The sequence below is a fragment of the Orcinus orca genome, chromosome 17 (genome assembly GCF_937001465.1).
Source record: "Orcinus orca chromosome 17, mOrcOrc1.1, whole genome shotgun sequence".
In the NCBI taxonomy this organism is placed as follows: Eukaryota; Metazoa; Chordata; class Mammalia; order Artiodactyla; family Delphinidae; genus Orcinus; species Orcinus orca.
Window position 1 is genome coordinate 87,368,507 of NC_064575.1, and position 14,660 is coordinate 87,383,166.

At 53.5% G+C, this 14,660-nt stretch overlaps 1 protein-coding gene across 6 annotated transcripts in view; it reads right to left on the reverse strand.

Moving 5' to 3' along the window:
- The window catches only part of ZNF250 (zinc finger protein 250), a 22,201-nt gene extending 7,941 nt beyond the window's left edge, over positions 1 to 14,260 (reverse strand). The window contains exons 1-6 of one of the 6 annotated variants that reach the window (XM_033419705.2): positions 9,202 to 11,768; positions 8,329 to 8,557; positions 8,062 to 8,122; positions 7,734 to 7,860; positions 7,514 to 7,627; positions 5,789 to 5,851 (exon numbers count right to left, since the gene is read on the reverse strand). In XM_033419705.2, coding sequence (XP_033275596.1) covers positions 5,789 to 5,851; positions 7,514 to 7,627; positions 7,734 to 7,860; positions 8,062 to 8,103 — 346 coding nt within the window. In that variant the 5' untranslated portion in view covers positions 8,104 to 8,122; positions 8,329 to 8,557; positions 9,202 to 11,768. The other 5 variants (XM_033419703.2, XM_033419706.2, XM_033419704.2 and 2 more) reach the window with 5 other exon arrangements.
- Between the last annotated feature and the right edge of the window lie 400 nt (positions 14,261 to 14,660).

A 14,660-nucleotide genomic window follows, 5' to 3' on the forward strand; every position in this document is an offset into this window, starting at 1 on the left:
GCCATGGCCGCTGAGCCTGTGCATCTGGAGCCTGTGCTCTGCAACGGGAGAGGCCACAACAGTGAGAGGCCCGCATACCACACACACACACAAAAAGTAATAAAATAAATTTATTTAAAAAAACCCCAAAAAACATTAAAAAAAAAAAAAAAAGGATGGTGGCAGCCCGACTGCAGCAAACCCTCAGCAGAGGGTCATCTCGGAAGAGGCAGGACCAGGGCTGGGGAGACTTACCCAAAGCTCCTTAAAGAAGTCACACTGAGGGCGAGGGGCCCCCACAGTGGTGTAGAGGCTGGGGCCCCACCCCGAGCTTCAGCTGCCCCCGACACGGGGACATCCTGGCTTCCCCACCCACACTGCTCTCCAGGGCTCAGGTGGGTGTCTGCCTGCAGCCAGGCCGCTTCATCTGGAGGGGCCACCAGCACATCCACATCCAAAGTCCAGAAGGGAGCCTGGCTCCTCCCCCTGCAGCCGGGGGCCTTCAGGACCCACGCCTCTCTTCTGATTCCCTTGTTTTCTGGCCGCACCATGTGCCACGTGGGATCTTAGTTCCCTGGCCAGGGATCAAACCTGCACCCCCCGCATTGGAAGCGCGGAGTCTTAACCACTGGACCGCCAGGGAAGCCCCTCTTCTGTTCTTCTCTTCCTCTTCCAACCCCAGTGTCCAAGCCCTTGTTCCTGTTGCCAAACAGTCACCGCCCTCTGCTTCCAAGCACTGCCTCTTCATCAGAGGCAGTGGGGGCCCCTCCCCGGGACCCTCAGAAGAACACAACCTCAATATGGCAAAGTCTCGTGACTGCACTGACCAATCCAGCTGTGATTCCCATGTTCTTCTACCATTGATGTCATTATTATATTATTTAAGACAACACGTATTATTATATCATTTTGTTAACGGCTTTCCCCCAGGGGCTAGAAACCTGGAAAGAGCATCTCTTCCACCCCGACAGCAAGAAAAAGCCAGACAATCTACAAAATCTTAACTTTTCTGAATCCATCACAGAACTAATGTCACAATAATAACCAACTGAGCTGAAATCTAGGGAAATACAGGTGCTTGGAGACAGGTGTGTGGGGTGGCCCACGGCTGAAGGGAGGGTGAGAGGAAGATGGAAGGCAGGGCCACCACACAAGAGGCTCGGAGACTCCAGCTAAAACTTCAACAGATTGACAAAGAGCCCCTGGGAGCATGGACACGAGGGTGCAGCTCCATGGACCGCCCCTGGGGGTAGTAGCACAGGGAGCCTCCCTTGGGGGTTCAGGTCTGAAAGAGGGGGGAGCCTTCTCTACAGAACAAAAGTTGTGAGTCACTGGGGGAGGGTAAGCAAACTTGACACTCTGGGGACAGATGAAAATCAGGGCTGGGGGAAGGGAAGACTACCCTGTGCTTGGGGGGTGGGGGTGGGCAAGGGGCAGGAAACGACCCTGGGCCCAGACAGTTAGAACCTCCTTCAGCTGGGGGAGGGCTGAGCCCAAGGACCGACCAGGACAGCAGGGGTGGCTCCATCCCTGCTTCCCCAAGTCTAACAAGTGCTGAGCAACAAGCCACAGCAGGCTACTGCGGGTGGAGGAAGCCTCTGAGGTACAGAGACACACGGGAGACTGAGCGCCCCCCGCCCTGCATGAGGAAGTGCCTGTGGAATCTGCATCTGGTGGCGCCCTGAAGGCAACTATGGGCACAAAAGAACCCAGCCCAGCTCCTGACTGAACTGACTCTGCCTTTCACACTAAGTTGAGCAGGAGAGGCTGTGCTTCCAGACAGACAGTTTGCCTCTTTCGCTGTCCCATGAGTGATGGCTGACATTCAATAAAAAAGTAAGAGATACCAAAAAAGAAAAGGTTGTGTGAGTGCACGCACATGCGTGCACACACACACACACACACACAATCAAGACACTAAGTGGCAATACGCCAGGCTCAGAGGTGACCCGTGTGTTGGAACGACCTGCATGATCAGACACAAGACACAGCGACAGAGGTAAAGGATGCCTTTGATGTGCTCCTCATTAGACTCAACTCAGCTGAGGAAACGACCAGGGAGCTTATAAATAGGTCAACAGAAATTATTCAAACTGAAACACAAAGAGAAAAATGAACAGTAAACAATAAAAACAACACTAAACAGAGCTGTGGGTCAATACTGAACAGCCCAACTTGCACGTTGTTAGAATCCCAGGAGAAGACAGAGGACAAGGAAGTAAAACATCTGAAAAGATAATGGCTGGGATTTTTCCAACAATAACGGATGATATCAAAACACAGATCCAAGATCAAAGAAACATAAACATGTTTCCTATTCAAACTCCTAAAAACCAAAGAGAAGGAGAAAAATCTTAGACGCAGCTACAGGGAAAAAAAACCACAGAGAACACAGAGTAACGAAAGTAAGAAATACAGCAGACTCGTCATCAGAAACCTTCACGTCAGAAGACAATGCACGGACATCCTTCGAGTGCTGAGAGGAAAACACTTGTGAATTTACAACTCTGTGCCCAGCAAAAAATACCTTTCAAAAAAAAAAGATAATTTTTTGAAAAGAAAGAAACCAATGGACAGAGTTTCCAACCATGAAATCCACATTAATGTTAAAGGAAGTTCTTCATGGGGAAAAAATATACCTGACAGAAACTTGGAATCGCACAAAGAAATGACGGTTTTTGGAAATGGTTAAAATGAAGGTAAATATAAAAGACTACGAAAAAGTTTGCTAAGTCACTCTAAAAGGCAACTGTCTAAAGCAAAAACAGTAGTTACGTATTGTGGTTTTACAACATATATAAAACTTAGGACAGTATCATAAAATTGGGGAAGAAGGAACAGGGAAGTTGTTAAGGACTGAAAATTTGTGTCCTCCCAAATTCGTATTCTGAAGCCTTAACCCCCAGTGTGATGGTATTTGGAGGTGGGGCATTTGGGAAGTGCTTAGGGCTAGTTGAGGTCATCAGGGCAGGCCACAGTGATGAGAACAGTGTCCTTATGTCTCCTCAGGCACAGAGAGTCAAGTGAACACACAGCAAGAAAGTGGCCGCCTGCACAGTTGGTAAGACTCCACGCTCCCAATGCAGGGGGCCTGGGTTCAATCCCTGATCAGGGAACTAGATCCCACACGCATGCCACAACTAAGGAGCCCATGTGCTGCAACTAAGGAGCTGGCAAGCTGCAACCAAGGAGCTGGCAAGCCACAACTAAGACCTGGTGCAAATAAATAAATAAATATTGAAAGAAAGGGAAGGGAGGGAAGGGAGGGAAGGGAGGGGAGGGAGGGAGGGAGGGAGGGAGGGAGGAAGGAAGGAAGGAAGGAAGGAAGTACAGTCTGTCAGTCAGTCTGCCTTTGGCCCCTGCTTCTCTCTATGCGATGTGTCTTTTTCTCTGGCTGCCTTTAAAATGTTCTCTGTCACCAGCTGTCAACATTTAATCATGATGTGGTTTAGTGTAATTTTATTCATGTTTATTATGCATAGGGTCCCTTGAGCTTCTTAGATTTCTGAGTTTATAATTTTCATCAAATTTGGAAAAACTTCAACTGTCACTTCTTCAAATATTTTTCCTGCTTTGTTCCCATCAATGATATATATCAGGCTATTTCAGGTTCTCCCACAGCTCACCGATATTCTTCAATCTTTTTTAGCCTTTGTCTTGTTTCCTTTTCAAAAGTTTCCATGCCTTTGTTTTCAAGTTCACTAATCCTTTCTTCTGCAATGTTTAATCTGCCACTAATTTTACTCAGTGAATTTTTCATCTCATCGTTGTTTTCATCTTTAGAAATTAAATTTGGGTTTAAAAAAAATAATCTTCCATGCCTCTACCTAATACACTATTTCCTGTAGCTCCCTGAACATATGGAATTTATTCTGTTTTAATATCCTTGTCTCCCAATTCTATCATCCCTGTCATTTCTGGTCAGTTTCACTTGACTGGTTCTTCTTCTAACCATGGCTGTATTTTCTTGCTTCTTGTTATCTCTGGTTAGATGCTGGACATCATGGATTTCCCTTGCTTGGTGCTGGATACTTCTGAATTTTTATAAACATTATTGAGCTTTGTTCTAATATGTGGCTAAGTTACTTGGAAACTGTATGGTTCTTGCCTTTCAACTCTGTTCAGTCTGACCAGGGCAGTGTTTAAGGTTATTTCCCCCCAATTAGTGAGGCAAGACCCTACTCAGTACTCTACCTGATGATGCCTTGTGAGTTACAAGGTTTTCCACTCTTGCTGGTGGGAAGAGACAGTGTTCCCAGCCTTGTGTGAGCACTGGGAACTGTATTTATTAGCTTACAGTTCTGTAGGCCACGATTCTGTATGGCGGGGATGGATTCTCTGCTCAGGGTATCACAAGGCTGAGCTAAAGTGTCAGCCAGTCTGAAATCCTGTGTGAAGGCTCAGCTCTTTTTTATTGTTGGCAGCATTTAGCTCCTTGGAGCTGCAGGGCCGAGGCGACCATTTCCCTGCTGGATGCTGCCTGGGGGTCACTCTCTGCTCCTACCTGCATCTTTAAGGCAGCAATGATGCATCAAATCCATCTGCTTTAAAAAAATTTTTTTTAATTAATAAATTTATTTTTGGCCACACAGAGCAGCTTGTGGGATCTTAGTTCCCTGACCAGGGACTGAACCTGGGCCAAGGCAGTGAAAGTGCTGAGTCCTAACCACTGGACTGCCAGGGAATTCCCTCCTCCTGCTTTGAATTTGACTTGTCTCTGACCTCCAGACCCAGATTTAGAGCATTCTCTGTTCCTTAAAGGCAACAGTGCCATTTCACATAACCTAATCATAAAACACATAACCACAGTCCTGCGGATTATGCAGGGCATGTATAGCAGGGATCAGAGGGCAGGGATCCTGGGGCTATCTTAGTTGGCTTGGTGTCCTCACAAAATATCATAGACTGGGGGGCTCAAACAACAGGAGGCTGGGAAGCCCAAGATCAAGGTGCCAGCAAGGTAGATTTCATTCTGAGGCCCCTTCTGTTGGCTTGCAGGCGGCTGCCACCCTCCCATCTGGCCTCTCCGTTGGTTCTCTTCTATTAGAACCTGTTCAAGTTTTGTGCCCATTTTTCTTATTGGGTGTTTCTTCATATTTTATTCTCTTCAGAGCAATTTATTTATTAAGTGTGCACTGTACTCATAAATGGTAACGGTATTCGATAGGTTCTTCATTTAAATATCTGAATTCACTGTCATCTGTTTAATAAGATTTTTACATGTTCTTAAAAACTTATACTATGTTTTTTTTTAAGCGGAAAACAAGTTTTCGTTCTTTTTTTTTCACTTATGAGCCTCATCATCACAGAGTAAAGCTGGTAGGTCAAAGAAATACTTACTCATTTGCATGGAAAAGTATCATTTCTAATGTTTGAAGCTTCCTGAATGGGTGGCTTCTGGCCTGATGCCAGAGTAACAAGACAAGAAAGACGACTTTAATGGTGAAGAATAATTGAACATTTCAGGAGGTAACGCCCTCCATCATCCATGGCACAAACACAGTGCACAGACCCAGGCTGCCGTGAATGCGGGGATGGGCCGCCTCTTGCCCCACACTCTCAGGATGGCAGCTTCATCGTTGTTTCAAGTGTACAGCAACAACAAGACAAATAAGGGGGAAAAGCAAGTCCACCGAAACCAGTTCTTTAATTTAACCCCCCACCGGCACTCTGTAGAGACTGTGTGTGCTGTGTAATGAGAACACACACGCTGCATCACAGCAGCCTGGGAACCTCCTCGTGTTCTGTGAACCACGAGCCAGACACGTCAGGGATTCTGTACTGGATCGAAAAGAAGAGACACACTCACCCCAGGGACAGGACGTGCTGTCTTGTCGCACACAAGCTGTCATGTGGCCATACGTGAAGTTGTCTGCAGAAGGACAGAGAGTTGAAGGGACAACAAAACCAATGCCTCTCCCAAGAGTGGAAAATCCTCTCATTTGCTGTTACAAGACGGAAGTGCAATTCATTGGGTTAAGACAGCAGGGCCAGGCAGGCGCACACGCTCCTCCCTTTGAGGAGCCGCCGGGCGAGGCTGAGGCACATGGTGGCGGCCCGGGCTGCAGCAGGCAGCTCCTGCTCTGTGCACACCCCTCATCTCTCAGACCCCGTCCTCTGGGGCCTGCGGGTGGGGGCCAGAGTGAGCAGGTGCTTCTGTGCGAAAGCTTCTCTCTCCAACCCACCATGCTCTTGGAGAACGGCGGTCTCTTTGGCATCAGATCTGAAGGGCACTCGTCTTAAGACCTCCATCAGGTGAAAGCACAGCTGGTCCACCAGGGACCCAGGTCTGGTTGGGGGCAGCTGTTTTCTTGCCCCCTGCAGCTGCAGTCAAAGATTTGCTCAACATGATGCTGTGCCTTTTCTACATTCCCTGGAAAATCGCATTCCTCCGGGTCCAGTGAAGTCACTGTTCCTCTGAGGATACCTGATTCTGCGGGTCAGTAAGAGGCGGGCTGTCTGTAACACCTGGTGTCCCTCCACACAGTACCTAGAGACCTGGAGTGGAGCAGCCATGGGATTGGTGCCGTGCTGTCCTCACAGCCAGAGGGGCCACGTCCTGCAGGGCAGGCTGGCTGAGGTTCCCTGAGACTCCTATCCTTGTCCTTCACTGGATGTCGCCCACCCCCACCCCGCCCTAAAGCAACTGCTGGCCACTGCCCTCAGGACTGGACGCATCTGCCAGCACCCTCCCTTCTACACTTTCCTCCATAAAGTCTGGTACTTCGTCTGTTAGATTAACTACTGGACACATCACCTCTCTGATGCTGCTGTAAATGTTATCTTTAAGAAAATCACATTTTTAAAAAAGTTTTTTTCTCTTTTGCTGTTGTACCTATATGAGATGGTGGATGTTACCTAAACTCATGGTGGTTATTATTTCACAATATATTTAAGTCAAATCATTATGCTCTACACCTTAAACTTGTAATGTCATGTCAATTATATCTCAATAAAACTAGAAAAAAAAATCATACCTTTGGTGTTGATAAATAGAAATAAAACTGATTCTGTACCTAGCAAACTCTCTTGTGAATTCTAGTCAATCTTACAAGAGAAAATCATATGATTTTCAACGACTTCTTTCCAGTTCTGTAGCTTCAACCTTGTTGCTGTGTTCCGTCTGTCCTGCCTTATTCTGGGTGGGACGGCCGGACGGCGCCACGTGGCCGTGGATGGTAGGCTCCCCATCTCAAATAGCCCCGGCCCCACTACCTACCAGGTTAAGAAACTTCCCTTCTACACTGAGGGTGCTTCCTTCTTCCCTCAACCAACCAGGTATCCCTCAAACTCTAGATGTCCCATCAGAACGGGGACCGGCAGGGGCCCGGTCACCATGGGTGCTCTCCCTGCTCTGCCTGGGCCCAACCCACCACCAGGCTGCACTCGCCTCTGTGCTCACTCCCTGCCTGGCCCCACCTGCCCGCAGGGTCCCTCTGCCAAATCAGACCCCAGGAGGAAGCCACTCTGGCCACCTCCCATCAGCACTCGCAGGTGCTCAGCCCTTGGTGCAGGAAGGCGGCTCCCCACTCACCTGAGCGGCCAGTGCCCAGGCCCCGGCGCCCCTCATTTCCCTGTTTGTCCAGGACCCACGGCTCCTCTCCTCGCTCCAGCTGCGAGATCACCTCGGGCTTGGATCCTGGAATTCCTGCTCATGGGGAGGGAAGGCCTTTTGTCTACACAGCATCTGTGAGCACCCTAACCCCGCCCTGGGCAGAGCACACAGACAGACGAGGTCTGCAGAGGGGCCTTACCCACGGAGACCACGTTCCCGTAGGTTTCCATCATCACATGTCGGTAGAGGCCCCGCTGAGCAGGGCCCAGGCGGTCCCACTCCTCCTGGGAGAGGAGCACGGCCACGTCCTCGAAGGTCACCTTGGCCTGGAATGACAGGGGCTGCTGCAGGTCGACTGAGTGTCTCCATCCGAGATGAGGTGGGTGCAAGCAGCATGGGGGTGTGGGGACAGGCTCAGGGATGCGGGGCAGCGACAGGAAGGGGCTGCAGCATCCAGAATGCAGTGATGCTTAGGCTGCCACCAGGAGCCCCCGGCGTGGCGCTGCGCGGGCCTCGGGGTAACTCACCTGGGGCACCGCCGGTGGCGGCAGGAGCCTGGCCGCTGCCATCACCTGATCCCTGGGGTATCTGAGGAAGATGGAAATCGGAGGAGCCTGTGGGACTGAGGAAGAGCAGGGAGCACATGACGGGCCCAGCTGGGCCCCCCGTGAACTCTGACTCCAGTCCCAGAGCTGCACAGATGGACCCCGAGCTCTCGGGCCCAGGAAGGTCCCACCTGAGACACCTGGGGACGCCGTGCACCCCTAGGGCAGTGGGCCGTCTGCCCAGCTCACCTGGCACAGCCTGCAGTGCACGCACAGGCCCGGGTGAGCGCGTCCTCACAGGAGCCAAGCTGTCATCCAGGGAGGCACCGGGCCTGGCTGCCTCCAGAGAGGCTGGGCGTGCACAGTCCTGCCAGGGCCACACTCCTGTGGGGACCCCATGCCAGGCCCTCCTGTGGCCCACCGATGCCCTGGCCACGCCTGGTTCTGCCCCGGTGGCAGCTCCAGCGGGGGTTGGGTTCTGGTGGGAGTCCAGAGTGACCCAGGGATTTGGTTTGAGCACCTGACAGGGAGGCCCGCCGGTGGGCAGGTTCTGGGGAAATGCCAGGCCAAGTAAGCTATCTGTCACCCCCCAACTGCCACACAGAAGTGGGGACCAAGAGCTCCCCTGGCAGGGCGATGGGGCTGACATCACCTGGAGGCCGAGGCGGGTCCGCAACAGGGACACAGAAGCCCAGCAGGCAGATTGCTCGGGGAAAAACGACGCAAGAATGAGGTCAGCCCCCTCAGGCAGGCAGCTCACCAAGCAGGACGCCTCACCTCACACTGTGGGCCTCTGGGGGAGCATGTCAGGGAGCCCCCACCTCACTTTCTTTGTGAAACGTCCAGTGGATGAGTACGTTTACCACAACTTTCAGGAAAATACACACTGAACTCCTGACCGTGGCTGCCTCTGGGGAGCAGAAGCCTTGGCGGAGAGAGGCTGGCCCTCACCGCCCACCCCTCCGTCCACCAGAAATGCCCACTCCCCCAAAACGTGTGTGCGTGCGTGTCTGTGCGTGTAAAGGCAACACGACTCTAATTAGAATTTCAACCGGAGTCTTCGATTAGAATTCAAGGAGTGAATAAAAGTACCCCAGAATTCACCCGAAAACGGGTACCGACCTTTGTTAACGGCACAGCTCTGGTCCTCTGGGAACCCAGCAGAGGTGGACAGTCATTTGCACTACGGGCTGACCATACCCGGCCACAGGCGCCCCATTCACAGCCTCCCCAGTGGGTGCTGGTGGCCGGCCACGAGGCCTTGGGCCAGGCCAGCTCCTGCCCGAGCCCGTGCCTGTGACCTGAGCTGCTTCCCGCCGCACAGATCCAGAACCTGGGCCGCGGCAGCACTGTCCTGTCCTGCCCCCCCCATGGGAACACAGTGACTGTTCTCGGCTCCAAGGCCACCCCCAGCCCGTCCCTACACCGTTCCTGGGGTGCTCAACCCTGCCCGGGCCGCCCCTTGGCTGGGGTGGCTCCTGCCCCTCGGCTGGTGCTTGGCCACGTCACCCTGTCGCCGAGGCCCCTCCTCTCACCGAGGTCCTCTGCCTCGTCGCTCTCACACCCCCCTTCCTGCCCCAGCAGAGCAGCCAGTGGCTCAATGTTTGCTGAATAAGTGTATGAAATTACAGGAGCAATGAGACCACACTCCCCGCTTCAGAACAGCAACAAGTGCAAGGTGAACATCTGCTGCCGGCAGCAATGGGGAAGCGGAGTTTCTGATAGGCTCTTTCTCAGGCGGGAAAGTCACCTGGTATATTTAGATGCAGCAGATACATCCGTAGGCAGTGCACACCCTCCTGGGAGGGACGAGAGACCAGGAGGGGAGGGGGCAGAGCACAATCCTTAAAGAACACACAGATGTCAGATATGACAAAAACTGGTTAGAACCAACCACGCCCAAGACGGCGCAAGACTCGCCCCCCAGAGCCTCATTATATGCTCACTGTAGTACATCAGCTAAATGACACACCCACGGGCCCCACAGTTCCGAGACCCCTGCCCTTCCCCTGAAAAAGCTGGAACAACCCTCCTACTAGTTAGCCTATGAAACTAGCCGGCCCATAAAAAGTAACCACCCCGTATTCCAGGGCCGCTCTCTCCTTTTGAGACGGACCACTTTCTGAGGAATGCGTACCTCTCTAAATAATTCCACTTCTCACCCATCACTTTGCCTCTTACTATGAATTCCTTCTGCGCTGAGACATAGAGCAGGGGTCCCCAACCCCCAGGCCGCAGACGGGTACCGGACCGGGTCGCACAGCATCACCTGCCTCTCCCCATCGCTGGCGTTACCGCCTGAACCACCCCCCCACCCTGTCCGTGGAAAAACTGTCTCCCACGAAACCGGCTCCTGGTGCCAAAAAGGTTAGGGACCGCCGACATACACAGCCTGAGCTTCATTAAGTCCTGAGCCTAGGTGTGTGGTTTCAATTAAAAGTAAGCTCGAGGCTCATCCCCTGAGCTCGAATCCCACGTGAGTCGTGTGGCTTCAGAAGCAGAGGCTTCAGGATGGTGCCGCTGCCAAAGCCACAGTCCTTCCACACACCAGTCCGGCACCTGCTAAGACCACGACTCAGACTGCACCCGGTGGATGGGATATGGGGTGTGTCCACGATGCTCCTGTTTCACAATGACCTCAGGGCCACGAGGGGGTGTGAGCCCTTGTCCACACCAGTAAGACAGAGAGATGACACACCTCCTCTCAGGTGAGAGCACTTGACTAAGCCTCACGTCGCCGCCCGATGGGATTAACTCAAACCCAGCGGGCCTGAGGCACAGAGGGGCGGAGAGGGAGAAGGCGACAAGATTCCCACCTGCGGTGAGTCCCAGAGAAGCACAAAAGCAAAAGGCCTCTGCCTAGGATGACCTCTGCCTAGGATGACCTCTGCAAACTGCCAAAGGGAAAAAGTGTGAAGTATCCTGAAGTATGCTTGTTGCTCTGGTCTGAATGTCCGTGTCCCCCAAATGTATATGTCTGTGTTGAAATCCTAATGCCCAATGTGAGGGTGTTATGAGGTGGGGCCTTTGGGAGTGCTTCGGTCATGAAGGTGGAGTCCCCCTGATAAGAGACCCCACAGAGCTCCCTTGCCCCTTCCTCCACGGGAGGACACAGGAAGTCTGCAGCCAGGAAGAGGGCCTCACCCGCCCCTGCTGACCCCCTGACCTCGGACATCCGGCCTCCTCACTGTGAGAAATCAATGTCTGTTGTTTTTATAGGCTGCCCTGTGTGTGGTGCTTTGTTGTAGCAGCACAAATGGAATAAGACACTTACATCCTGATAAAAAATAAAGAAAACAAATTTAAAAAGTGCTACTAACTAGTTTTTCATTTTTTTTGCCCTTTGGTAGATAAGGTCTGGGTCTCCTGGAACAAGTCTGTGCCAGATGCAAAGACGTGCAAAAAGCACTGCAGGCTGCTAACAGACACCACAGGCAGGACACAGCCACCTGGGCACTGAACCTGGCTTTTACCAGGCCACCCCCGCCGCGATGCCCAGAGCTCCAGGCGTCAGGAAGGGCGAACAGGTGGGCAGGGCAAGTCCTGTTTAGATGGTCCCCAGAGCCGGAATCACCACCACCAAGGGTCAGAACTGGCTCTGAGGAGCTGCCTAAGGAGGCAACGCCGCCCCCAACACAGCGGCAAGTACAAAAAGTACCCGCCCCGGGGGTGCCCACAACAGTGACCCACCCACCCACCCACGGGTCACCGTCATTCTCCAGATGCAGGAATTTCGTTTTTTGGAACTCCCGCCAAGGAATAACCCAAACAAACCAGAACAGGCCAACATTCCCTGCAGCAGTGGCCACACTGCAGTGAGACCTCCGAGTGAGGTCTGGCTCGGGCGGTGACTAAGGGACAGGAAGTAAAAACGGGACTGCAGAGACGCAAAGAGCTTAGGACTTAACGTTTGTTATTATTTTGTTTTGTAAGCTAAGCTTTAGTAACTTATCCGCTCTTGCTGGAACTGCTGATGATCTTGATGTAAAAGAGCCTTCCTTCCAAAGACCCCGCCCACAGTGACAGGCATGACAGGCACACTCCCAGTCCCAGAGTCGCCCCCCTCATCCTCACCGTCCTCACCCCCAGGTTTTCCTGCTGGAAGGCCTGCCCCCTCCTTCTTTATCTCCACGGAGCCCCACCCTCCAGGGTGGAATCACCTTCCAAAGAGGCACTTCTGAGCCACCCGTTAAGCCCAAAGCGCAACCCTGCAACCTTCGGAAGTAAACGATCACAAACATGCATCCACGCGGATAGCTTTCCTACACACCAGCAACACGGAGTCGGGAAATACACAGCGAAAAAGGTTCTACTCACAGATGGCAACAAGAAACAAGGTTAAAATAAACCTTAGAAATGTGATGCTAATTCTGCCCACTGTATCCACAAAGCCGTGGTGCCGAGAGCCAAGCGGGCCTGGACTAGAAGGGGCAGAGCAGGGCCACGTCTATAAACAAACGGATCCCGGGGAAGATGGTCCAGTAACCGGCACTTGGACAAGGGGTCTAAACTTAGATCTTTGCACAAGGCTCAACTTATCTCCCAGAAAGCTAAGCAAAAGCAGAGATTAAAAAAATACGACAAAAAAACAAAAAACAAAAGACAGGAAAAAAATGAGATCATTTCATATCATATACTGAAAGCATTCGGCTAATGAATGAATAAGAGATAAATTTTTAAATTACATCATAAAAAGAACCTGAATAAAGTCTGGGGTGCAGAGATCCACAGATCTGCCGCATGAAAATCAAAACCTTTGCACATCAAAGCACCACGAATCCCAGAAATGGGCCCAAGACTTGGGAGAACTTAACACGTGACAAAGGTGATTTTCCAAATCAATGGAGAAATGAATTATTCAGTAGGTTGTGTCAGAAATAAGCTGGATTCCCAACTTGCCCCACACCAAAATGATTCCAGATGGAGCCAACATTTCACAAGTACCAGAGAAAAACAAGAATTTATTTAAAAACTAATCTTGGAATAGGGAAAGCCCTTTAAAACACAGCACAAAGCCAAAAGCCTCGAGGGTAAGTATCTGACCATTAAACACTCGAAATCTTCCATCTCAAAACGGAACAAAACACCATAACCGGAGTCAAATGACAATTTGAGAAGACACGTAGGTTAAAGAACCGAGCTGATGAGAAAGGAAACGCCAAGGGCAGCGCACACCGAGGGCTCGGCTGAAAAGGCGGCACGCCGTCTCCCGCTGAAGCGCCCCGGCAAGCTTCCAGCAGGCAGACACCCGCGGACTCTGGGAAAGGCTGGTCGCGCTCACGAAAAAGGGCTTTTACAAAGTAACCGGGAAACGAGCCTCGATGGAAAATGGAGGCGGGAGGGGAACTCGGGAGGAAGCACTTTTCCCAGAGAGACGCCAAGGCCGCCGGGACGCTGAGAGCGACCCCCGCGGACAGCGGTCCCGCGACCCCGGCCCTCCCCCGGGCGCCGCGAGAGGCTGGAGCTCGCGGGGTCGAGGACCACCCGCTGGGCAGGGCTCGCCTTTCGCGGGAGCGGGGAGGGAGGGCCCGGCGGAGGCGAGAGTGGGGCGGGGCTCGGAGTGCGCCTGGAGAGGGCAGCGGGCGCTTGTGGGAAGCGCCCGGCCGCGAGGAGGGTCCCGGCCCCCCGCCGCGCGAGCAGAGGTTCCCTGTGCTGCCCGCGCCCCGACTCACCGTCCCTGTCGCAGCCTCACGCGCAGAAGCGGCCGCCCGCACCTCACTCAGACAAAGGGGACACCCCGCCCCGTCTGCGCACCCGCCAATCCCGGAGCGCCCCGCCTCCCAGGGCTCCCCGCCCACGCCTCCCAGGCAACCACTCCTAGAGCGCGACACTTCCCAGTCCGCCGCGGGCCCCGCCTTCCCTGCCCGGCGCCTTTCTCCTGACTGACGCCTGAGACTCGCGCTCCGGAGCCACCGAGAGACGCGGGCTCCACCGCGCCTAGAGAGGCCACGCCGCGTCCGGGCCTCCCAAGGCCGCACTTCCGGCGTGGGCCCCTTACTGCTGGCCCTGGCAGGCCTGCTGGCCGCCTGCCGTCCCGGCCGGGCCCCGCCCTGCTGCAGCCGGTGTCACCCCGCCGAGGCGGGGACTGGCACGGGCTGGCGGTGGTCGTCGTGTGTGGCGGCGACCGCCTCCCCATCCCCCCGCGCTGGTTTTTGCGCACTTCGGGGGCGGCGCGCGGTCCGGGGCTGGAGCGTCCGAGGACGACGCTGTGGCCGACGTGGAGGACTAGCGCGGGCGGAAGGAAGAGGTGGTCATCGCTGCTTCCTACCGCACCCGCTGGCCCCCCCAAGGACGGGCTGGTGTCCTTCCAAGTGGCACGTTGGCTGAGGCTAGGAAAGAGCTCGGCAGGCTGGGAGGACTGGCCAGGCTGAGCCGGTGCCCCGACTGCGGGGCAGGAGAAGTGGTCTGGGGAGAGGCCTCAGGCTGGAAGTCGGGGAGGATGTGGCAGTAATTCTCTGGGTAGCAGGCACCGGCATCAGGGGCAGGGTTCCCACTCCGCGGAGAGTGAGGTCAGCTTCCCACGGGGAACTCGTCTAGCACGCACACCCCTGTGGAGCAGAGTCCCCTCTGCCAAGGGACTG